Source organism: Maylandia zebra, linkage group LG17, assembly GCF_041146795.1.
Source record: "Maylandia zebra isolate NMK-2024a linkage group LG17, Mzebra_GT3a, whole genome shotgun sequence".
Taxonomy (NCBI): domain Eukaryota; kingdom Metazoa; phylum Chordata; class Actinopteri; order Cichliformes; family Cichlidae; genus Maylandia; species Maylandia zebra.
This window is the reverse complement of record NC_135183.1, coordinates 20,332,786-20,356,873: the sequence shown is the minus strand read 5'-3', so window position 1 is coordinate 20,356,873 and position 24,088 is coordinate 20,332,786. Positions and strand designations below refer to the sequence as shown.

The 24,088-nt window shown below is 40.5% G+C and overlaps 4 protein-coding genes across 4 annotated transcripts; all 4 read left to right on the top strand.

Moving 5' to 3' along the window:
• Positions 1-2,169: 2,169 nt before the first annotated feature.
• LOC101477518 (tetraspanin-8-like) lies at positions 2,170-8,573 on the top strand. Its single transcript, XM_004566482.3, has 10 exons — positions 2,170-2,290; positions 2,883-3,005; positions 3,227-3,298; positions 3,384-3,500; positions 3,670-3,744; positions 3,943-4,038; positions 4,476-4,586; positions 4,668-4,703; positions 4,795-4,878; positions 7,861-8,573. The coding sequence occupies exons 2-10, from the start codon at positions 2,946-2,948 to the stop codon at positions 7,981-7,983; spliced, it is 774 nt and encodes a 257-aa protein (XP_004566539.2). The 5' UTR covers positions 2,170-2,290; positions 2,883-2,945; the 3' UTR covers positions 7,984-8,573.
• Positions 8,574-10,563: 1,990 nt separating this feature from the next.
• LOC101466773 (tetraspanin-8) lies at positions 10,564-15,855 on the top strand. Its single transcript, XM_004566442.5, has 9 exons — positions 10,564-10,777; positions 11,082-11,153; positions 11,238-11,354; positions 11,738-11,812; positions 12,031-12,126; positions 14,150-14,260; positions 14,334-14,378; positions 14,470-14,553; positions 14,986-15,855. Exons 1-9 carry the CDS (start codon positions 10,718-10,720, stop codon positions 15,106-15,108), a joined length of 783 nt encoding a protein of 260 aa, XP_004566499.2. The 5' UTR covers positions 10,564-10,717; the 3' UTR covers positions 15,109-15,855.
• A 6,386-nt stretch (positions 15,856-22,241) lies between these two features.
• Positions 22,242-23,298, top strand: LOC101467042 (histone H2B 1/2). Its single transcript, XM_012923370.5, has one exon. It carries the CDS (start codon positions 22,265-22,267, stop codon positions 22,637-22,639), a length of 375 nt encoding a protein of 124 aa, XP_012778824.1. The 5' UTR covers positions 22,242-22,264; the 3' UTR covers positions 22,640-23,298.
• Positions 23,299-23,479: 181 nt separating this feature from the next.
• LOC112436223 (histone H4) lies at positions 23,480-24,055 on the top strand. The gene has a single exon (XM_024805588.2). The coding sequence runs from the start codon at positions 23,533-23,535 to the stop codon at positions 23,842-23,844; it is 312 nt and encodes a 103-aa protein (XP_024661356.1). The 5' UTR covers positions 23,480-23,532; the 3' UTR covers positions 23,845-24,055.
• Positions 24,056-24,088: the final 33 nt, after the last annotated feature.

Genomic DNA, 24,088 nt, shown 5'->3' with positions numbered 1-24,088 from the left:
CACTTTTTTTCTGCTTCACTCCGCATGCGAGCCTTGTGCTTTGCGCTGGGATGAGGAGAAAGGGGCGGTAGTTACACTCAGTAGCACAGGAACAGAGCAGGAGGGAGAGACAGAGAAAGAGCCAGGGACAACATTACATTAGAAAGGTATAGTAATCATCCACAACTATTTTCAGTTGTGGATGATAAAGGATTCAGAAAGTTTATTCATGCAGGCCCATATAACAGAGAATATGCATCTTCTTTTTGTTTTCATATTTTAATTTATATTTAATTGTGTTGTGGTTTGCAGTGTTTTGTGTTGTTTCACTTTAAATTTGTTTAAAAGGAAAAAGCTGAAAATTTAAATAGTTAAAAGTTGAAATGGGTTTGAATGAAATTGTTTTTTGTATTATATGATTTATTTATTACATTTTATGTGGAGTGAATAAATAAATGTCTATTTATGGTGGACCCTAGAGACAAAGCACGTACAAACTTCAAAACACGTACAAACCCTGAAGCACGTAAAAACTCCAAAACAGGTACAAAAGACAACAGAAGTGCTCCAGGATGCTAGGCGCAGTGTTGAGCTTTTGTTAGTGGCGACACAAGCCAGCAAGTACCAACGACCGTATTTGGTGTGTGGTAGTAACAGGTAAATTAACTTCTTTTTTTTTTTAATTATTTGAATATATAGGAGTGCCTGTGTATAAATACACAAACAATACACACATGCTTTCAATTGTGTAATTTAAGTGATCTAGGTAGCTCTGTTTTGAAGTTCAGTTAACGCTAGAAATGTTTTGGAGTTTGTACGTGCTTTGTCTCGAGGGGCCACCGCTTATATTTATATATAAACATATATAAATAAAACCACTTTTTTTACATTAGTAATTCGTTTTGTGCATAATTTTATATTATTGTTAATAATAAATTAATTAAAGCAGCAAAACAATCTGAAGATCCGGTTCGGACCCGAAAGAGCCGGCTCTTTTTAATGAGTCAAGCTGAAAGATCCGGTTCTCTAAAAAGAGCCGGAAATCCCATCACTACCACACTGGGACGGCGTTTTCAAAACGCTCTTATGCGCAGTGTGGGCAGCGAAAACAGACATTTGAAAACGATGACGCATGTTAGTCATGTGATGCAGTCATGTGACCAATTAAACAAAGAGAGTGGAGGGCATTATACAGCAGTTGGGTTTTTTTGCTCTCAATTTTGACAGCCCTATTAAAGGTTAATATCAGTCTGTACATGCTCCAGATAGCTTTTCTTCAAATTCTTTAAATCTCACTCGCTTTGCCAACCTTGTAGTTTTATGTTACTCGCAGCAACAACTCCACTTCATTGTTAGTCCATTTAAAAAACTCTGTGCTTTTCCTCGACATTTTGCCGCGACGTTTCAAAGAGCCGCAAAGTAAATAAACGGCATACAGAAATGAGGCAGGCCGAATCATCTTGCGTTTCACGCATGCGCAGTACTGGAATGTAAGAGTTTTCGGTCGTTTCAACGTGGACGCACAACTCTGTGAAAACGACTGAAAACGCCAGTGTGGACGCGGAGCATTTTCAGACGAAAAATCTATTCGGGCTAGTGTGGACGTAGCAGTTTACAGTTATTTTCTAATGTCTTTACAGTTACTGTTTTTACACAACTGCGTGTTGTACGAATTCTCCCCCATCTTCTCTTCATATTTCATGTCACAAATGCTGTGTATTTGCCTTACCTCAGACTATTTGTTGTTTTTTAGTTGAATATCATTGTCTGTGTGTTACTGACTGTCACTGTAAAGAACGAGGAGAAGGACAGCACGTCCACTGTCCCACCGAAGTTGGGACCTCTTAAACAGAATGCAACAAAGCTACTTCAGTCTGCCGAACATCAACCTGTATCCACGCGTCAGGAAGCAGACGGAAGGATGAATATGTAGAAGAAGCGTCAGACCTCCAGACATTAGAAGGTGAGGTGGAAGAAGGCCAAAGATAGCTTTTGATGAGCCTGAGAAGGGAGAGTGTGATCTGCTGTCACACCATCCCTGCTCAGAGGATAAACCTCTGGAACGTGAGACCACACAGGCTGGCAGATCCCTAGCTGATCCACAATGATATTTGGGTGTCGCCACTTTAACTCTGCTCAGGGTCCTCATCTATGTCCTCCTTTGAGCTTCCATGTTCTTGCTTCCAATATCTGACCTTCTTCCACCTCATCCCCTGACAGCAGAGTATGACTCCATTTCCAAATGCTGTAAAATGCTATCTTCCTCACTCAGCCTTCTGTCATGTTAGTGCCACGGATGACCCAGGTTTAGGTGAGTGTCAGGTGCTGCAAAAAGCTCGACTATGAGATGTTAAAAATTATGATTTAATGTTCAGACGTGTCTTTGTTTCATTCCGTTGTTTCAGGTTGTGAAACTCCTGAAGTTAAAAGACATTTGAACCAGAAAATAGTGTAATAAAAGCCCTGATGTCTGTTATTTAATCATTATACTTAAATAACCTAAAGAATTTTCAATCCCAAAACATTTTTATTTTGGGATTACAGGAGAATATACTTACAACCTATGAAACGTACATTTCTTATTAACCCCCCCCCCCCAAAAAAAAAAAAAAAAACAGAATACATTTTGTTCAGGTGCTGTGTCAATAAGCTGGCTTACAGTAAGCAGCCTCTCCTGTTGAATGACTAATTTTTCCACTGCCCTTTGTTCTGAACCCAGTGATCTCCACTAGGTTTCCTGGAAAAACAAAGAGGAAGTTCTTAAATATGATTCCTGTATTCTCTATCCATTCCTTGGAAGTTTCCTTATCCAACATATCCATGACGCCTCTCTGTGTGAGGCGCCCTGAAACCCTTAAAAGCAGCTCATTCTGCTGCTCTCCTCTCACTTCACTTCGCTGCAGTCGGAGCTCGTCTGGACTTTGGGAACAGTACTGTTATTCTGACTGCATTTTCCAGCTGCAAAAATGGCTCAGATCAACATCTGCCTCAAACACATCTTCACTGTCTTCAACATATTCTTCATGGTGAGTAAAACAGAAATAACCACATTTGCCTCCTTTTTTACATGTAAATGAAACCAAAGCTTAGAAGAGTAAAATAAACCAACATCAATTCAACATGTTTGTTTCTTACTTTCAAAGTTTGTTGTTGTGCTCGTCCACGTGTGTGGCTGTGCAGTCATTTCATGTCCTGGTTGTGTTTAAAGGATCCAGCAGCTCTAACCAGACTGTTTCTTTTTGTTCAGGTTGTTGGTGGAGTGGCCATCGTCCTCGCTCTGTGGTGCCAGTTCTTCATGAACATTCGAGGAGGATACAACGTGAGGACACATTCAAACATAAATGCAACACGTGGAGACAAACAGACAAAGCCCACTAACCTTTTCGTGACACTTCTCTCCACAGCTGGAGGGTCGTGCCACCAAACTCTTCATCCTCTTCATCGTAGGCTGCATCACCATAATGATCACCACGCTGGGAGCCTATGGAGCCCACAAGGAGAACAAAGTGGCTCTGATCACGGTGATTACATTTTCCACTCATTAAATTAAAGAAAAGAAATGATTCAATAAATCTTATGAAGCCATTTAGTTCAGAATGCTGTAAAAGTTATAATTCCATCACTCTGTTTTCTACTTAGCCCCAGAGATTAAAGATATTAGATTAAAAGTATCCCTGCATGTCTCTGCAGTCCTTGGTGTACACGGTCATTGGATGTTGGCTGATGTTAATAACTGGAATCCAAGCTGCCATCATACATCCTCAGGTAAAGGCCAGGATGTGCTGCTGTGGGGTCGAATCATTTGACATGAAGACCGACTTATAAACCTTTTTTACATTATTATAATCATCAGCACATATAAACTCTTTTTTTTTTTCTACCATTACCTGAACCCTTAAGATGCTTTTTAAAAGTTTTACTATGTAAATCTAATCGATGTAAACATAATGTCTATGTTTGCAGCTCAGAGGCATTGGAGTGGAGACATTCAGCGAGCTTGTGCCTCTGGACAAATCCTCGACATACGTGAGGAACATGACCGAGGACATTCAGGAACAGGTAAGATATTGCCACCTGTTTTATTTTCCTGTATTTATATTTAATGTTTAACCAAAAGCTACAGTCATGGAAAAAATAAAGTATCCACTGTTTAAGAAATGCAATGTGGTCCTTGGCGGGTTTTATAATCACTTAAAAATAACCTCAGATGTGATGTCAAACGAGACATATTACACCGTATGGTGCCTCTGTTTATATAAAAAGAAGTAAGTTAAATTGTATAAAAGTAAACTAAGTCCTTATTGTTTCTAATGCACTTGATTAGGTAATCATTAATAAGTGTGAGCACTTCTATAAAAGCAGAAGCTTTGGCAGTTTGTTGGTCAGGTGTGAGTTAACACAATACCACAGTCACTGAGTGGACCATGAATTCCTCTGTGTTCCTCCTGAAGATGAGTAACTCTCCTCTTTCTTTCTTCTCCTGCTGCTGTTTGTAGTTTCACTGCTGTGGTCTGTTCAGCTACAAAGACTGGGAGAACATCCCCGACTCCTGTGTGTGCAGCCAGGAGGAGGAGAAGGAGGGCAAGTGTCAGACTGTCAAAAACAACGTGAGTATCGATGCACCCACTCGCTTCACTGGTCACGGTGTGTCAAAGTTTGTAACGTCTTTATTTCTGTAACTTTTCCAGACTTTCATGCTGCAGAGAAAGTCCGTCTACACTAAGGTGAGCGACCCAGCCCCACTTTGAAAAAGCTTAAATCATTCCTCAGTTTATATCAGAACCTGACAGTTTTCATTTTTCCTTCTATTTTCAGACCTGCTTTCCCACCATCATGGACCACATCCAGTTTCATTACAACATCATACTTGTGGTCAGCTTCACTCTGGCTATTCTAGCTGTGAGTATTAATCAAGGATTCAATAGTGTAAATGTCCACTCTATAATTTGCAATCTGCATTCTCTGCCGGGGCAGGTAGCAGCCTCTGCTGCCAATCAAATGCAGGGCTGATCATCAGAAAGTGCGAGCACCTCTATAAAAGCAGTTTACTGTTTTGGGACAATCAGGTGTGTTTAAACACAAGGAAACGATTTGACTAGGAGTGGATGGAAGTTCAAAAATCCCACAAACTACAGTCAAATTCTACAGACGCCTGTTAACAACTTAAATAATAAAGTTCATGACTTTAGAATTTGAGAAAGACGATACTTTGGGACTAAAATGGAAATTTCTGGTCATAATGGAAAGTGTCACATTGGAAAAAAACACCTTATATTAACCATCAGCATGGTGGTGAAGGGGGTGGTGATTCAGGCACCTAACATTCAAAAAGTCATATATAGTTCAGTTAAAAGGACTAGATGTTACAGTCCCTGATAATGCATTGCTTTAGATGGAGAGACTCTTGAGGGATGGCTGTTATGAGGAAAGGCAGCCCAGAAACTTTGCCTCAACTTTCGGTCTTTTACCCAGGCTAATCTGCCATTTTCCTTCCTTGGTTAGGTTTAGGGGTTAGAGATCGATCTAGATTATCATTTTAAATTTGGGACACATCATCAGTAGTGGACCTTGCATTCATCAGGTGTTTCGGCCATTCTCACTAGACACCCTCATCCAAGGAGGCCCTGCCAGGGTTGATCAGGCCCTGGAGTGTGTCACTGGTTTATGTTAAATTGTTATTTCTTTTCTTCTTTCTTCTGTTTAGTTTCCTACATTTTCTTTTTATCAATTCACTGCAACTGAGAAATAATACTTACCTCTTTAGCATTTATTGGGCCTAACTTCTTCAAAGAGATAGAAAAGGTGATAGAGAGAAGTAGGACAAAAGGGACAAGATAGGAGAGAGTAGAGAGAAGAGCTGGAAGGGGGGCACCCAATCTGGCTTCCCACACCTCCCTGCCGGATCGGGCTGTACGCTCTACCTCCCCACTGCCTCCCAGAAAAGGGAAGAAGAGCAGAGAGGAGAAGAGCGGAATATTTCTTTTCTCTCCTGGTTAGCTGACTGCCTTAGCTGCCCAAGTGATGTCAGCCCTTTTTAATCATAGCCAGTGACTGGTCCTCTCAGCAGTGTTAGCTTGATCTCTTATAGCCTGCCATTGCGCCTGTCCTCTGATCCCAGTTTCTCTAAGCAGTTTTGCTGTTGTACTGGTAACAAAGCCCCTGCACCTCACTTCCACCAGGCGCACCTTGATCTTCCAGCCTCTGTGCTCTGCTTCAGGTGCCAAGTTGACCAAAGGACGAGGTCTGGTCGCAAAGTAGTTGTTACGATCTCTGTGGGAAAAATTAGCCTCTGATCCAAGTCCACTTGCATCTGCCAATCCCTGGCGGCCTTCAGCGGGCCCAGGTCTGGGTTTGAGGGGCTTGTCCTCGGTTTGTCTCCTTCCCGGACAAATGTTGATGAAGACTGACGCTCCTCTTGGTTCGTGAAAGGTTTAGCGTTAATGGATTTTCTTTTGCACTCAACTTTCTCGGCAAGACACCTGAGAACCTGGTTGTGTTTCCATGTGTATCTGCCCTGAGTAAGGCTAGTCCTACAACCAACCAAGATATGCTTTAGTGTGGCTGGGACTATACACAGGGGGCAGGATGGGTCCTTTCCAAACCACAGCTGCACATTTATTGGGGAAGGTAGCACATCGTATGCCGCTCGGATGATGAAACTTAGTTTATTAGACTCCATGCCCCAGATTTCAAACCATGAGAGTTTCCTCTTTTCCGCACTTTCCCAATTCATCCAGCGACCCTGTTTGACCAGTGCCACGGCTCTGGCATGTCTGGCTGTTTCCTCCTGTCGTCGCACCTCCTCCACTACCATTTTCCGACGTTCGGTTACAGATGCCTGTTCCCACCGAGGTGTTACTGCGCTAAGACCAAATCCTCCTCTGCCCTGTTGGACGTGACCCACCACGTCACAATGCTGAAGAGTGGATTTCGCCTGTAGCACAGATGTGGCTGGGGTCCACTTACTCCCCGTTGCTAGGGTGGGAGCACTGCCTCTCACTATGGGGTGCCGGGAGTCCGTGAGTGACATCTCAAGCCTCACTTTTGGAAATTTAAACTCCTTAACCAGGCTAGGGATAGGCAATGACAGTATCCCGTCACTGTAGAGTCCAATGCTGCTGAGGCACTTGGGAAGTCCGAGCCACTTCTTAAAGTAGGATCTCACTAGCCTCTAGTCGATTGGCATGATTGAGTGAGACCCCGTACATTGTCAACGGCCACAGTAGTCTGGGTAATAACCAAAACTGGAAGCACCAGAGCTTCAGTTTTCCTGGGAGTGCAGTGTTGTTAATCCGCTGGAGGTCGTCAGCCAATTTAAGCCTTAGTTGTTTTAGTTGCCACGTATCATTGAGGTCTGCATTATACCACCGTCCCAGGCTCATTATGGGCTTCTCTAAGACTGTTGGAATTGGTTCTCCACTGATATAGAATTGCTCGGCTGTCAGTTTTCCTTTTATGATGGAGATTCTGCAAGGTTTACTTGGCTTAAACTCCATTCTTGTCCATTCTATGTTTTCCTGGAGCTTCTGTAGCAATCGCCTAGTACATGGTTTTGTTGTTGTAATGGTCATGTCATCCATGTAGGCCCTAATGGGAGGAAGACCAAGGTCACTCTTGAGTCTCTCACCTCCCACTACCCACCCAATAATATTGTGGGTAAATATGTGCCAACAAAGTCTGAATTCTCCATGTTCAAAGTTAGAAAGGTATGGTATCTATTGCAGAACAAAAATTTAATTATTACTCAAATCTTCTTCAGTCAAAAAAAAAAAATCTTCTGGGTAAACATGTAGCAGCTTAGTCACTAATATTGGTTCACTTTAAAAACAAAAACTTGAAGACAACCCGATGTTTAACTAAACTTCCTGTGTTCCCCTACAGCTACTTGGCATTATTCTGTCCTCCATTATGATCCACCAGCTGTATTACCCCAACAGACCCACCATCATGATCTCCATGATGCCACCAAAATACAAGGAGCTGCACAACGCCCCAGCATGTTAGTCAAAATACAATGGACTTCTTTTCTTTAGCTACCTTGGTGCACTGCATGTTGTTAGCCCTCAGTCATAAAAGGCTGATCGGGTATTATCCTAATGCTGCTGGGCGGGAAGACGGTGTGGACACTCAAGTTTGTGAATGCCATAACTCGAGAACGATAGTGGCGCAGGAACTTCTAAGTGATACCGCAGGTGTATCTACTGAAAGTCCGTAAAATGATTCAAAAAGCAACGCCAAAAGTGACAGTGATGACATCACTACAATGTGATTGGTTACTTGGAATGTTAAACCAGGACTCAAATTAGTATTGCTGATCCAGGAACAATGTCAACATGATAACATGTTACCATGATAATGGTAACACTGGATAAAAGAACAGCCACATTCCCTTGTTACGTCACGTGGCGCTTGCTAGTAGCTTGGAGAATTTGAGGATTGTAGTTTGAAAACTGAGGGCTGTGCTAATGCAGCTGCTTGTAAAAATGTTTATAAAGGAAAATATTTCTGTATTTTTTAAAATTATTTTTGGAGTCTTCTTTGTGTCATATTTAATCCTTCTGGTGCAAACTGTAAATGTAAGTGTCTTACAGGATTAAAAGATAAGAAAACAAAATCTGTGTTGTATTAAAATCTTGTTCTGTTTCACTGACGTTTGTTTAAAAAAGGAAGTTATTGTATTCTTAGTAATTGGTTAGTAGAGAAAGGTCACGGGCCACGGCAGCATCCAGAGAGAGGCATCCTCAATCTGTCTTGTTTTAATGGAAAAATTGGAGTGTAACAATCTAAACCACTAACCATGTAAAAATGCTAACTTGTCTTGTGTGCAGCTCTCCTGGCAACTTACGGGGCACAAAGTGCTGGTCAGGGCATCCTAGTTGTGTGTATAGATAGTGCAGGTGGGCGGCAGTAATAACAGAAATTCAGTGTGAAATTACAAGTATGTATAGTAATTTATCTATATAAAATACAAATAAATATTTACTCACTTTATATCAAAGCTAAATTAAAACTGGTAAAAGACGTGATATTACTCTGACCTAAATTTACTACTCTTCTATTGAAGTTTGGGTTCCCATGACAGGTGGTTGCCCCACGCCTTAAAACTTTGCATGTGACCGCTAGGATTATGAGTTTATGTCCTGCCCCTGCATAAACACAAACCTCGCCTACTTTTTTCACAGTGGAGGATTTAATTCAATTTAATTTTAAACAGTTTTATTACATAACAGTTTTTGATGCACAGTATGCAGTTTGTCGTGATTGGCTGAAATAAATTAGGCTACCTCCGGATATACTCTGAATGTCTTGATTTGATTTAGACTATCACATCTCCTCTGTCTTCTCTGTGTGTCTATATTTTACACTACACATAAATTATTTAAATGGCTCAACTCTGAAGAATATTTTCTACCTGTTCCCAAAGTCACGGTGTCTTCATACTTATCGGGATCAGCACTGTCAGATGAAGGTACCTTCTGCTCTAATGCTACAGTTATTGCAGTTATCCATATTACACAGAGCATACAGGATCCTTAAAATTATGTTTATTATCCTCTTAAAACGGTAGATATCTGTGATTCATCGGGCGCTTACTGCACAAAATAAACTATGCTAATGTTACGTACGGCCCCAAATGGCCGCTGTACAAGAAGGTGTTAAGCTCCAATAATGACCAGTAAGAAACCACCACACTCACACTGCAATGGTGTACACAAGATTTGTGCGAGTTTAAACACGGGACATTATAAGAACACTTGAATTTTTCCATGGCTTAACGAGGCAATAATGACACATTTTTTCATGTATTTTTCCCAAATTATAGATTTCTGCAAAACAGTGACGTGGGACTCATTGGAGGGTAGTGTTTGCATTGCTTTGCTCTGTCTGACAGCTCGTTCACACTCGGAGGACTAAAAGTGCTCTGTGGATGCTCAAAGTCTTTGTGGGTCGAATTATTCCACAATGAAAAATGATTAGGAATCATAAAAGAATCAAGTGTGATATGCACAAAAAACTACAAAGACACAAAAAAGTATAAAACTTACTTCAAACAAAAAATAAATAAAACAAAAAGTATTATTTAATAAGATGCAACTATAAAAGTAATAAGGGGGGAAGTTAAAGTCGATGTAATCTGTATTTGAGTGCAGTACTCATACTGCTTTACATTTTAAATCACTGCAGAAATGTGATGATATAACATAAAAAGGATGTAACATCGCTGTGTGTTAGTGTAATACTCCTCTAAATATATCTCTCACTATTTAAAAAACTCTGAGTACATTGTGTGCAGATGCAGTAAAATCTACTTTAAACTGTAGAGGAATAAACTGACTTTCAGTAAGTCAGCTCCTCCTGCTGACGACAGATTCTCATGAAACTAAAAGGAATCGTGTCTCCACATCTGGATCGTTTTAAACGGGGCATAACACCGCCCTCTCCTCCATTCCAGCCAGCCTGAGAACAGCTTCCCTCCCTGTTCACAGCAACAACTATTTCCACTGGATTTAACTGGAAGGAGGAAGACCCTGCGTTCAACCTCCCCTTCCTAATCAACCATTCCACAGAAGTTTCCACCTCTAACATACCGGACGTCCCGCCCAGCAAAGCCCTGAAACCCTTCAAAGCAGCTCACTCAGCTGCTCTCCTCTCACTTCACTTCACTTCGCTGCAGTCGGAGCTCATCTGGACTTTGGGAACAGTACTGTTATTTTGACTGCATTTTCCAGCTGCAAACATGGCTCAGATCAACATCTGCCTCAAACACATCTTCACTGTCTTCAACATATTCTTCATGGTGAGTAAAGAGATTTAGCAAATGATAATCGCAGACTTTAATCCAGAATCTCCTTAAAGACTTCAAACCAGTCAGCAGGCAGACGCAGCAGTCAAAAACAACCACATTTGCCTCCTTTTTTTTACATGTAAATGAAACTGAAGCTTAGAAGAGTAAAATAAACCGACATCAACTCAACACGTTTGTTCTTACTTTCAGAGTTTGTTGTTGTGCTCGTACACGTGCGTGGCTGTGCAGTCATTTCATATCCTGGTTGTGTTTAAAGGATCCAGCAGCTCTAACCAGACTGTTTCTGTTTGTTCAGGTTGTTGGTGGAGTTGTCATCCTCCTCGCTTTGTGGTGCCAGTTCTTCATGAACATTCAAGGAGGATACAACGTGAGGACACATTCAAACATAAATGTAACATGTGGGAACAAACAGACAAAGCCCATTAACCTTTCGTGACACTTCTGTCCACAGCTGGAGGGTCACGCTACCAAACTCTTCATTGTCTACATCATTGGTTTCATCACCATGATGATTGCTGTACTGGGAGCCTATGGAGCCCACAAGGAGAGCAAAGTGGCCCTGATCATGGTGAGCACAAAGATCTCCACAACCTCAGAATGAAAGTTTAGTCATTTAGCTGCCAACAATCTCATTGACTTAATAAAGAAAAGAAATTGTTCATCAACCTAAATGAAGCCATTTAGCTCCAAATGCTCTAAAATGAGCTGCTGTGAAAAATAGTTTGAGGACTCTATCAGTGTTAGAACTGTCCAGCTGATCAGCACTGTCTTATTTTTCTTCCTTATAAAACCATAAATAATGATGATGTAACAGTGTCGCTTCAATGATTTGTTTCTGAAATGTGACTTTGAAGCCTCAACATGTTTGTGAAAGTGGTCAGGGTAAAGTAATTTCAGTAATTCCACATACTGAAGATATCAGATTAAAAGTCTTTGTGTACCTCTCTGCAGTTCCTGGTGTTCATGTTCACAGGATGTCTGTTGATGCTGATGACTGGAATCCCTGCTGCCAGCTCTTATCCTCAGGTAAGGACAGGACGCTTGGAGTCAAGTACATAAAAGTATTTGATTTGATTTAACTGGAAATGTTTTTTAAATATGTACTTTAAAGTCAACTCAGTTAATACAGACACATTTTCATTACCTTGAAATGTCAGATGTTTTTTAATGATGATCTGTCTACATTAAACATTTTTGTATCCTGTAAATTTAATTTATGATATAAAAATGTTTCATGTTTGCAGGTCAAAGGCAGAATGGAGGAGAGATTCCGCAAGTTTGTTCCTCTGGACAAATCTCGAAAGGATGTGAGGAACATGGCTGTGGACATTCAGAAACAGGTAAGATATTCTAACCTGCTCAGGGTTGTCTCTTTATTTATTTTAAATATCTTATTTTGTTTTTTAATTTTCATTATTTAGATGTTATATTTTTTAATGTGAATTTAGGGCCCTTGAGTGTTGGCTTTATTCCCGAGCTACAGTCATGGGAAAATGAAAGTAAACCCTCTTTAAAGTCGAAGGTTTTGTCTATCAGGACATAATACTTGTAATCTTCCCCTTAGCAGGTCTTAATATTAGGTAAAAAAAATAACTTCAGGTGAACTATGAAACATGACATATGACATTGTGCCATTATTTATTCAACAAAACTATGTTAATTCAATTCAATTCAATTTTATTTATATAGCGCCAAATCACAACAAAAGTCGCCTCAAGGCGCTTCATAGATACAGAGAAAAGCCCAACAATCATATGACCCCCTATGAGCAAGCACTTTGGCGACAGTGGGAAGGAAAAACTCCCTTTTAACAGGAAGAAACCTCCGGCAGAACCAGGCTCAGGGAAGGGCGGGGCCATCTGCTGCGACCGGTTGGGGTGAGAGAAGGAAGACAGGATAAAAGACATGCTGTGGAAGAGAGACAGAGGTTAATAACAGATATGATTCAATGCAGAGAGGTCTGTTAATACATAGTGAGCGAGAAAGGTGACTGGAAAGGAAAAACTCAATGCATCATGGGAATCCCCCGGCAGCCTATGTCTATTGCAGCATAACTAAGGGAGGATTCAGGGTCACCTGGTCCAGCCCTAACTATATGCTTTAGCAAAAAGGAAAGTTTTAAGCCTAATCTTAAAAGTAGAGATAGTGTCTGTCTCCTGAATCCAAACTGGAAGCTGGTTCCACAGAAGAGGGGCCTGAAAACTGAAGGCTCTCCCTCCCATTCTACTTTCATTACTGACAGCAGTAAGAGTTAAGTTTATTGTCACACACTCTAACACTGTTAGAGTGTGTGACAATAAACTTAACTCTTACTGCTGTCATGAATAAAGAGTTCATGACAGTACAATTATAAAAAGATTGAACAAGTGACTTTAAGAGTTGCCAGGAGGAAGTCTTTTTTCTCTAAAATGAAAAACATAGCAGCAAAGTTTAGGTTTGCAACCTTCACTTTGTTCTCGGACCGAGAACAAAGTGAAGATTTTTGGTCATAATGAACAGTGGCATGTTTGGTCCAAACTAAAGACATCATATCAGCATTAAAACCTCAGAACAACTGGGCTAATCTTATAGCCATGGGATCTGGTCAACTTACAGTCCCTGAGTCAACCTTGAACTCCTCTGTATACCAAAGTGTTCTAGAGTGTAATGTGAGGCTATCTGTCCACGTATGTCCGAGTATGATCAGAACAATGATCCCAAGCACAACAGCTTGTCTATAACAGAATGGCTGAAAAAGCAAAGAGCCATGGTGCTGTAATGGTCCAGTCAATGTCCAGACCCCAACCTGACTGAAATGGTGTTGTGGGACCTCCAGAGAGCTGTCTCCACAACCATCAATGAACTTGTTAATGACGTTAACCAGAACAGTTGACCAAAATTCCTCCACAGCAATGTGAGAGACTAATAAAACCATATGGAAAGGCTGCAACAAGTAATGTTTGCCAGTTATTGCTGCATGATACTAAACGGTGGGTGTTCTTAGTTTTTCACACAGCACTCAAGCATTTTAATGTGATTTTTATAAATGAAGACCCTGGGTTAGATGTATTTTAAGCCCTGATATGTAAAACCTTGGAACTGACAGAAGACGTGTTTTCTTTTTCCCATCACTGCAGGTCTCTGTGTTATACACAGTTAATGGTTAGGAGCAAGCAAGCTTTCAGAATAAGAGCGAGTAAACTGTCCACAAGTAATTTGATACATTATCATTGTCTCGAATTTGTTGTTGTTGTGGTTGTTTTTTTTAAAAGTTGAACAAAAAACCCTCACACATACTTTTTATAGTCTGCTTCCAGCTGTCGTCTCATCCTCCTGAAGATGAGTAACTCTCCTCTTTTTTTCTTGTCCTGCTGCTGTTTGTAGTTTCGCTGCTGTGGTCTGTTCAGCTACAAAGACTGGGAGAACATCCCCGAGTCCTGTGTGTGCAGCCAGGAGGAGGAGAAGGAGGGCAAGTGTCAGACTCTGAGAAAAAACGTAAGCATCGGCGCACCCGCTCGCTTCACTTCTATTCAGTGTGTCACAGTTTGTAACGTCTTTATTTTTGCAGCTTTACCAGATTTTAACACGGCAGAGAAAGTCCGTCTACACTAAGGTAAGCGACCCAGCACCGTTTTGAAAAAGCTTAAGTCATTTGTGTGTCCATGACAGAAACTAACAGTTTTCATTTTTCCTTCTATTTTCAGACCTGCTTTCCCACCATCATGGACCACATCCAGTTTACTAACAAAATCAACATTGTGGTCAGCTTCACTCTGGCTATTCTAGCTGTGAGTATTATCACTTATTTAAGGATTCAGCAGCATAAATGCCTGATCTGTAACTTAAAATCTGCATTCTCCCCTTTTAGTCACTGTTAGTCACTATTTATTATTCACATCTAAAATTAGGGTTATAACTTTTTGTTGACTGTGAGGTCCTTAGACCCTGTGCCACAGTGGGGAGAAATTCAGCTTTTTTACCATCAGGCAGAAATGTTTTTGTGGTCAGATATTGGGAGTCAAATCTGTTTTAAAATTGTTTTCAGCAAAGTTTGATACCCCCACGTTTGACATGCTGAAAAATTATAGCATCTGTTTCTGAACAAAAAGGAAACTAGTACAAAATCTAATTCCAAAAAGTAAAAAAAGAATTTAATAACATTAAAATTTAACCTTAAATAAAACCTGATGCCTAACTTATCTTCCTGTGTTCCCCAATAGCTCCTTGGTGTGATTCTTTCCTCCATCATGGTGTACCACCTGTATCGCTTCAACAGCCACACCATGATGATCCTCACGAGACCACCAAAATACAACGAGATGTGCAAACCTCCACCATACTAGTCAAAGTATGACAGAGTTTATTTCTTTTGCTAGCTTGGTGCACAGATTTCTGGAGCCCTGTCGAGTCTGTTTTCTTGAATTTGAAAATGACATATTTGGTTGAGGTTTATATCATTGTGCCTTATGTCTTCATGATGAAGTTGTCTAAATTGAGATCATCAGTTTCAAGCGACTTGAAAAACGATACTTAATAAGCTTAAATTGAAATGAAAACGTCTAAAATTTGACTGGACTCTTTTAACTCAACCTTTATCAGAAATCCTTATTTTCATCACATTAACAATGAGAAAATGTCTAAAAAGGAAAAATAACTGAATCTAGTGATTTCCAAAGCTGAACAGAGGTGATGGCTTACAACACCAGCTATTAGCCACCTACTATGCAGTCTTGAGACCATTCCCAGCCAAATCATTGCTCACTGACACCTTTGACTCATGTGACCTGTTATGTTTCTAGAATGCAATGTTACTGTTACTAATTCTGTTTGCGATGGTAACATTTGATGAAATTAAAAGCCACATTCCTTTTCTATCTCATGTGAAGTTTCTTAGTAATACAAAGACAGTTAAGTTATATTTTGAAAACTGAGAACTGTGTTGATGCAGCTACTTGTAAAAATGTTTATAAAGGGAAATATTTTTGTATATTGTTTTGGTATTTTTAGTGTCTTCTTTGTGTCATGTTTGATTCTTCTGATGTAAACTGTAAATCTAAAGGTTTTACAGGATTAAATGGTGACAAAAGAAAGTCTGTGTCTGTGTGAAATCTTCTTCTGTTGTACAAAAAAGGAACTTATTCTCACTGCATTTTTGTTGACTGTCAGACTGTTGACTGACAAAGGTTATGGTAAATGGCCTGTATTTATATAGCGCCTTACTAGTCCCTAAGGACCCCAAAGCGCTTTACATATCCAGTCATCCACCCAGTCACACACAGGTGATGGCAAGCTACATTGTAGCCACAGCCACCCTGGGGCGCACTGACAGAGGCGAGGCTGCCGGACACTGGCGCCACCGGGCCCTCTGACCACCACCAGTAGGCAACGGGTCAAGTGTCTTGCCCAAGGACACAACGACCGAGACTGTCCAAGCCGGGGCTCGAACCGGCAACCTTCCGATTACAAGGCGAACTCCCAACTCTTGAGCCACGATCGCCCCGATCCACGACTGATTAAAAAAAATAAAATAAATATATCACATTGATTTTTACATTCAGTAACATTTCAGTTGTTTTTTTTTTTTTTGCCATTATAGTAGAACTTGGTGAGCTGAGAAGCCTGCAGTCTGAGACTGAATTGCTCTGTTAGCATAATATGTTATGTGAAGTCTTTAAGATATGATCCTTCTCATATTTGCATATAAACTTTGAATTTAATTGAACCATTGGAGAGACGCAAATATGAGCGAAATAATAAAAAACAAATAAGTCTATGAACTCAATCTTCAACATCACCACGAGACACGATGCTTCAAATTTTAGCAATATTGTGCAAATTAATGTGTTTAATAAGTGCGCTGAACAACATATGCTGGCAAACAAGAGATCTACAATTTCTCACAGTGTTATTGGACCCATCTAATTGCCATCTAAAGTAAATATCCGGTTAGAGATCCTGTTTCCAAGATTTTTATTACTGAGTGCAATAAACCTCAATTTATGTCTGAATTTAAAAGTAGGCAATTAAAAGTGAACCAGGTTTTTTGTGATAAGCTTTTAGTTTAATCTGCAGAATTCTATATTTGGCTTCATAGATAAATACAGCACGGTGTCATCTGCATAGCAATCAAAATTTATGCAGTTTTTTTCTAATTATATTGCAGAAGGGATGCACGTATGCTATAAAATGTATTGATCCTACCACCGAACCCTGTGGAACTCCAATACTGAGTTGATGAGCCTACCATAAGAGGCCATAAGAACATTAATAATAACCTTCACTAATAATGTTTCTGTGGTGCGAGGAACTCTGTAGGTAAAAGTAAACTTAGAAATTGGTCTATAATTAGCTAAGATAACTAGGTCAATTGATGATTTAATTACGGCCACTTTAAAGCTTGTGATGCGTAGCCTGTTCCTAAAGAGAGATTAATCAGATTTTAAATTGAAGTCTTGTGGCAAAATTTCTTTGAACAGTCCTGTAGGAATGTGGTCTAAAAGGCACATTGATGGTTTAAAGGAAGAAATCAGCGAAGGTAATGTAGAAAGATTTATAGAAGGGGTTAGAAGGGGTTAGTGGGGTTCTTCCTTTTTTCCTCAAACAGTGACAAATAATAAGATGTAGAGTAGCAAATTATTTTTCCAGACCAAACAAAGATCTAAATGAGTACAATCCCATAATCCTCTAAGGATACAACCCACTAGCAACGCTTGTTAGGTTCAGTGAGCCGTGACTCCTGCAGCTGTAGCTGTCCTCTTATGATTCTTCCTCTTGATAAAATTGTTAGGTAATATGGGGGACAAAAAGAGCCACGTGCATTTTAAATGTTGGAAATAAATCTTTATTGTTTGAATCCATTTACTTATTTTTCTTTTTTCTATTTTAAAAAGATTTTGAAAATAATTTTTTAAATTTTGAATTTGAAATGTGACACAACACATTGAGAAATCATTTAATATGTAATTCATTATTCATTTAATTGATAATGAAAACTGTATTTATAAATCGATATTTCAAAATGTATTATTAATCCATGAACACATGCTTTGAGTTGAAAATGAATTTAACAAAAAAAGAAAAAGTATTCAACTTTCAATAAAAACCTTATTTTTAAAAAAGAAAACAAAAAACCCACTTTCTTTCTTCTCCTGCTGCTGTTTGTAGTTTCACTGCTGTGGTCTGTTCAGCTACAAAGACTGGGAGAACATCCCCGAGTCCTGTGTGTGCAGCCAGGAGGAGGAGAAGGAGGGCAAGTGTCAGACTGTCAGAAACAACGTAGCAACCACTATCTAAAAAATATTTTGTTGGCTCAACTTAAAAAATTGAGGCAACAATTTCCACTCAGCTTTTTAAGTTACAAATTTTGCATATTATTAAGTAAATCCAGCAAGTAATTTTTAGGTTTGGCTAACTCAACCGGTTTAACACACCAACATGATTTACTTTGACCTCCAAAAGCATAATTACGTTTATGCGACCTAATATTAATTTCAAATTTCTGGTAATATTAAGTTGAGAAATTACATTAGTTTTTACATATATCCTACTCACAATTATCCATGCCAATTAGTTTAGGTTTCTACAGTAACTTTTCTAAAAAAAAAAATAAAAAAATCACACATAGCCATTTCACTTATTCCAATTGATTATTCTATTACAAAACATTTACAAAGTAATACACTTCTGTGTCAATACAACATAAATGAAACATTACAGCAGCCCTTTAATTATAAATGACTGGGCAAAAAAAATGTACTTCATGTACATTAACATTAACTTAAATTGGTATCAACTTGGTCAACTTGTCGCAGAATCAAGGAAATGACAAATGATTTTGATGTTCAACAACGGAACTGTCCAAAGCTAAGGTTATATGGATTACGAACCTCTCTCAAAACCACACTCATCTAGGACTGCATACAAAAACATGAGAGGCACATCAGAATACCACAGTCCAATTCACATTTCTTTCTTTTTTTTCTTTTGTTTTGATTTTTTGGAAAAAAAAAAATCACATTTATTTCACGACAGAAGTTTGCACTTAAAGCCAGTCCACGGGTAATGTCTCTTAAGTCCATCAAGTTCCAGAAATACCTTCTGGAATACCTCTAGAGCAGGAGTGGGCAATCTCAGTCCACGAGGGCCGGTGTCCCTGCAGGTTTTAGATGTGTCCTCGAACCAACACAGCTGATTTAAATGGCTAAATTAGCTCCTCAACATGTCCTGAAGTTCTCCAGAGGCCTGGTAACGAACTAATCATGTGATTCAGGTGTGTTGACCCAAGGTGAGATCTAAAACTTGCAGGGACACCGGCCCTCGGGGACTGAGATTGCCCACCCCTGCTCTAGAGTGTTCTTTACTTGTTTTGGGTAGCTCAGATTGAGAGCGTATATAAGCCCCATCATTAAGGCACACGCTCTGGGCACATCAAGGTTTTCCAGACTGCTGCACGTCTTGTGACTACAACCTTTACCAGCTCTTCTCGGAACTGTTCTTCATGATCCTGGCAAGTAGGTTAAATGGAAACATGTCAGTATTTTATGTGCCATTTAAAAATATAACACAAAAGAATGTGAGATTCACCTACCAGCTGTTCTCTGAAGAGATCCTCTTCTTTGTCTTTCAGATACACCATCAGGCAAACGGATAGCGACCTCTCTTCTTGTTTCCACCGAAAAAAAAAGCAAAACAAAACTTAAACTTACAGTTTATTAGGTGAAAAGTCAAAACTGTTACATTTATGGGACTTGTGTTGTGCCAAATATTGATTTTAAATATGTTTTTAAAAGAATTAAAAATGTAATCTTTGTAACTTCAATTTAAACTGTTACATACTGGCCTGCTTTAAATGCATCCTTTGCTAGCAGTAGGATAAGGTGAATAAAAGTAAATGTAACCTAAATTTAGGGACTATTTCAAACTTTTTGTTGAGTTGTGTTCTAAGGATTAAACTATAATTGTTATGTGTAAGATATGCGAAAAAGTACCTGTGGACAAGTCTTGTAATGATGTGATAAAGCAATAAAAGCTCCTATCCACCCTGTTGTAGGTCAGCCTATGCCACAGGCAGGCTCTGCTGTGTCCTTCGCATCCAGCTTTCCTAGCTATGACCAAAGAGGAATTTCCATCAAAGCTATCTTCAATCTAACTCCTAATTCGATGGCTCCGTAGCCACCTTTCTATCTCCCTTTATTTAATGCAACTATTGTAGTAAGTGCTATGCATAAGATGGAATTGTACAGGGAATGATTTTGATCAGACGTGAAAGGGGAAAATGTCCGAGGAAGCTCCCGCACCTGCTGCCGCCCCGGCCAAGGCGGCCAAGAAGAAGACGACGGCTTCCAAGCCCAAGAAGGTCGACCCCAGTGTGGGCGAGCTGATTGTGAAAACCGTGGCCGCTAGTGATGTGCGATACCACTGATTTCCTTTCCAATCCGATACCAAGTAATATTCAGGGTGGTATCGACAATACTGATCCGATACCGATACTTTGTACAAAAACTTATTTTATTTATTGTATCTAAACAATATGAAAATGTTTTTTGAAATGAAGACTTGAAAAGAATTTTAAAAATCAATTTATTAAATTGGAATTCAAAAATGAATTTACAAATACGGATTTTATTCCAAAATTCATTAATTAAGCACAGAATTTTTTATTTTGATGCACGTGGCTCTTGTGGTCCTCCATATCCTCTGGGGTTTTCACACAGCTGGATAAACGTCAAACAGAAAACTGATTAAACAGAAGTGTGAGACGGTCGAGAGTTTAAGGCAGCGCCCGGTTATATGTTAGATAGCAAGGAGCAGACGGCTGAGTTTCACTCCACTGAGGGAGCTCACGTCGTACTACCCGGCTTTGTTTAGACCGCGAAGGCTGGGTCCTCAGGTGGAAGCAGCCTCTGAATTTGGACACCCCCGCTGTTTCCGGGCCGGCCAATAATAACGGTGACATTTAACAAAAGTCAAAGTCAAAGTCAACTTTATTTGTCAATTCTGCCACATGTACAGGACATACAGAGAATAGAAATTTCGTTACTCTCAAACCCTAGATGAAATAGCAAATGAACATTTAAATATAAGAGAGTGATTAAAAAATGCAAATAAAATAATTAAAAAGTAAAAATTTAAATAAATACAATACAAATTAACAAGAAAGCTATGCAATATACAATATACAATATTCAGGTAAGGGTAAATGACATTGAGTGTAAACCAGGCAGAGTAGTGCAAATAGGCAAATAGTGCAAATGGAGATTTAGTAATGTACAGTAAGAGATAGTATAACAACAAAGTCTTATGAGGTAGTGGCAGTCCAATGCTCCACAAAGTGACTGGTAACTGGTGCAGGCCAGTGAGTGAGTCAGAGAGTGTGTGTGTGTGTGTGTGTGTGTGTGTGTGTGTGTGTGTGTGTGTGTGTGTGTGTGTGTGACAGAGTTCAGTGAGACCATGGAGGAGAAGAGGGGAGAGGGGGCAGAATCGGGAGGGAGTTAAGCTTCCTGACAGCCTGATGGATGAAGCTGTCCTTCAGTCTGCTGGTCCTGGCCTGGAGACTCCGCAGTCTCCTCCCTGACGGCAGCAGCTTGAAGAAGCTTTGCATTGGGTGCGTGGGATCAGCCGCTATGCAAAGGGCTTTTTTAGTGAGACGGGTGCTGTAAATGTCCTGGAGGGAGGGGAGAGAGACACCAATGATCCTCTCTGCAGCTCTCACTATGCGTTGGAGGGTTCTATGACAGGACGCATTGCTGGCTCCAAACCACACAGTGATGCAGCTCGACAGGATGCTCTCAACGTATTTTATCCGATAAATAAACACTGTAAAATTTATTTATCACGTTTATTTATCACGTCCAAACAGCCCTTTTGAATGTCTCCCTAATTATGAGGTCTCAAGGTTGGCAAGTATGGCCACAACACCTCACTCTTGGAGCACTTTTTTGCCACATGTATCGCAAACCACGTCTCAGCTGTTTGTGGAGGTAAAATACGTCCACACAATTACGCTCAGCCATTGTTGTGAGTGCGCGCGCCAGCGGCTGCAGACATATACTGCTAAAGCAGCATCTCATCACAAAGCACCCTGAGTTTTATCAGAGTTAGGATTATAAGAGGCCCTTTAACACACTCACTTCCTCTTACAAAGCTCAATAAAACAGGATACTTGTAAAAATGAACCCTGAAGGGTTTTAAGCCCTGAGAATTTCAGGACAATATATCCTGTAACTTTGACGTTATGAGGGGAAACATTGCATCCGTAAAATGCCATAAAATAGTAAAAACTAAGGTGATGTTCTCTAATTCATATGTAAATAATGAGATTCGTGGAAGATTTCAAGTGCTTTTTTTCACTGTTGACTGTGTGCCTTTGTGTAAACCTGAGCAACAGCTCGGCCAATGACAGGCGAGGAACAGCACAGCCTTATTTGCATACAGCGGAAATAAAAGAGCCACTCTCAGCTGACGAGCACATTCTCCGCTGTGAGGAAGTGAAGTAAGAAAATGCCTGAACCCGCCAAGTCAGCGCCCAAAAAGGGCTCCAAGAAAGCCGTGACCAAGACCGCCGGCAAGGGCGGCAAGAAGAAGAGAAAGACCAGGAAGGAGAGCTACGCCATCTACGTGTACAAGGTGCTGAAGCAGGTCCACCCCGACACCGGCATCTCGTCTAAGGCCATGAGCATCATGAATTCGTTCGTCAATGACATCTTCGAGCGTATCGCCGCTGAAGCCTCCCGCCTGGCCCACTACAACAAGCGCTCCACCATCACCTCCAGGGAGATCCAGACCGCAGTTCGCCTGCTTCTCCCCGGTGAGCTGGCCAAGCACGCAGTGTCTGAGGGCACAAAGGCCGTCACCAAGTACACGAGCTCCAAGTAAACTGCATCTTTACTTAATCCCGAACAACGGCTCTTTTCAGAGCCACACATCTCTTCTAAAGCGTACATGTCCTGACTTTATTTAATTTGTAGCTGTCATGATGGTGAAACATAAATTACAGCTTGTGTTACTCTTGTATGCTTCGAATAAAAAAAGAAGAGAGATTTCAAGGACTTAATGATGGACCACCTGACCAGAACAGTCCTAACGCCATCACTATATCATTTAGCATTATTACTATTTGGTTTTGTAGTTTTGTTTTTTTGGGGGGGGGGGGGTCCAGTTTTGTGGTCCCTTGTCTGCGAAAAGCACTGAATAAATACACTTGTGGGTTTCTCAGAAATAATGACATGTGAACAAGAGCTTATTGAGCTCATCCTGGTGAGGCAAATGTTTGGCTTCAAATCACAATTCTGATCGTAAAATCCTGGACAGGATTACAAATACAATAAATAAACGCGATTCGTTTCAGTTTCACATTTCAAACTACAGTGACATCCTCCGTGTGTGTGTGTGTGTGTGTGATCTATACATGTGTTAATCGTTTTAATGTAGTTCAACACTTATGCTAGACTCTGGGTGAAACGTTAAGAGGGTGTGTGGTTTTTGTTACAAATACGGACACTTGGGTTTAGTTTGAAATAAAAATGTGAACTCCACTCAGACATTGTGTGTGATTTGGTGTGAGTCTCCCTTCGGTTAGACTTAATTTGTCATTTAACAAAAGACCACATTTCCACATTTAGAAAATAGAAGAGTGGGCGGAGCCGCTGAGCTTCGAGTCGCCGTCACACCGTCTGTTTTCTCTTACGTCCGCCGAGCACACATAATAACACGGCTCCGTGGAGTTTAACTTCATTCGACTTTGCTCGTTCAGAGAAGAAATTATAACCATGAGTGGAAGAGGCAAAGGTGGCAAAGGACTCGGGAAAGGAGGCGCCAAGCGTCACCGTAAGGTGCTCCGTGATAACATCCAGGGTATCACCAAACCCGCGATCCGTCGTCTGGCTCGCCGTGGCGGAGTGAAGCGTATTTCCGGTCTGATCTACGAGGAGACCCGCGGAGTGCTGAAGGTGTTTTTGGAGAACGTCATCCGTGATGCTGTTACCTACACGGAGCACGCTAAGAGGAAGACTGTGACCGCCATGGATGTGGTGTATGCTCTGAAGAGGCAGGGCCGCACTCTGTACGGCTTTGGCGGTTAAACTCAGTCGCCCTAATCCATCAAACGGCTCTTTTAAGAGCCACACACTTCCCTTTAAGAGCGTTGTTCTGCGATCTTTTGGTTTTTGTCACTTTTTACTGCCTTTTTGTGTTTTCTTTTGCACTCTGAATATCTTATACGCCATTAGGTGATGAGAATTGTCAGGTAGGAAATACTGTACTGCATGATGGTGGACTGCACTGGTGCACTTGAGGGAGATACCCGCCCATGTTGACGTGCGAGCA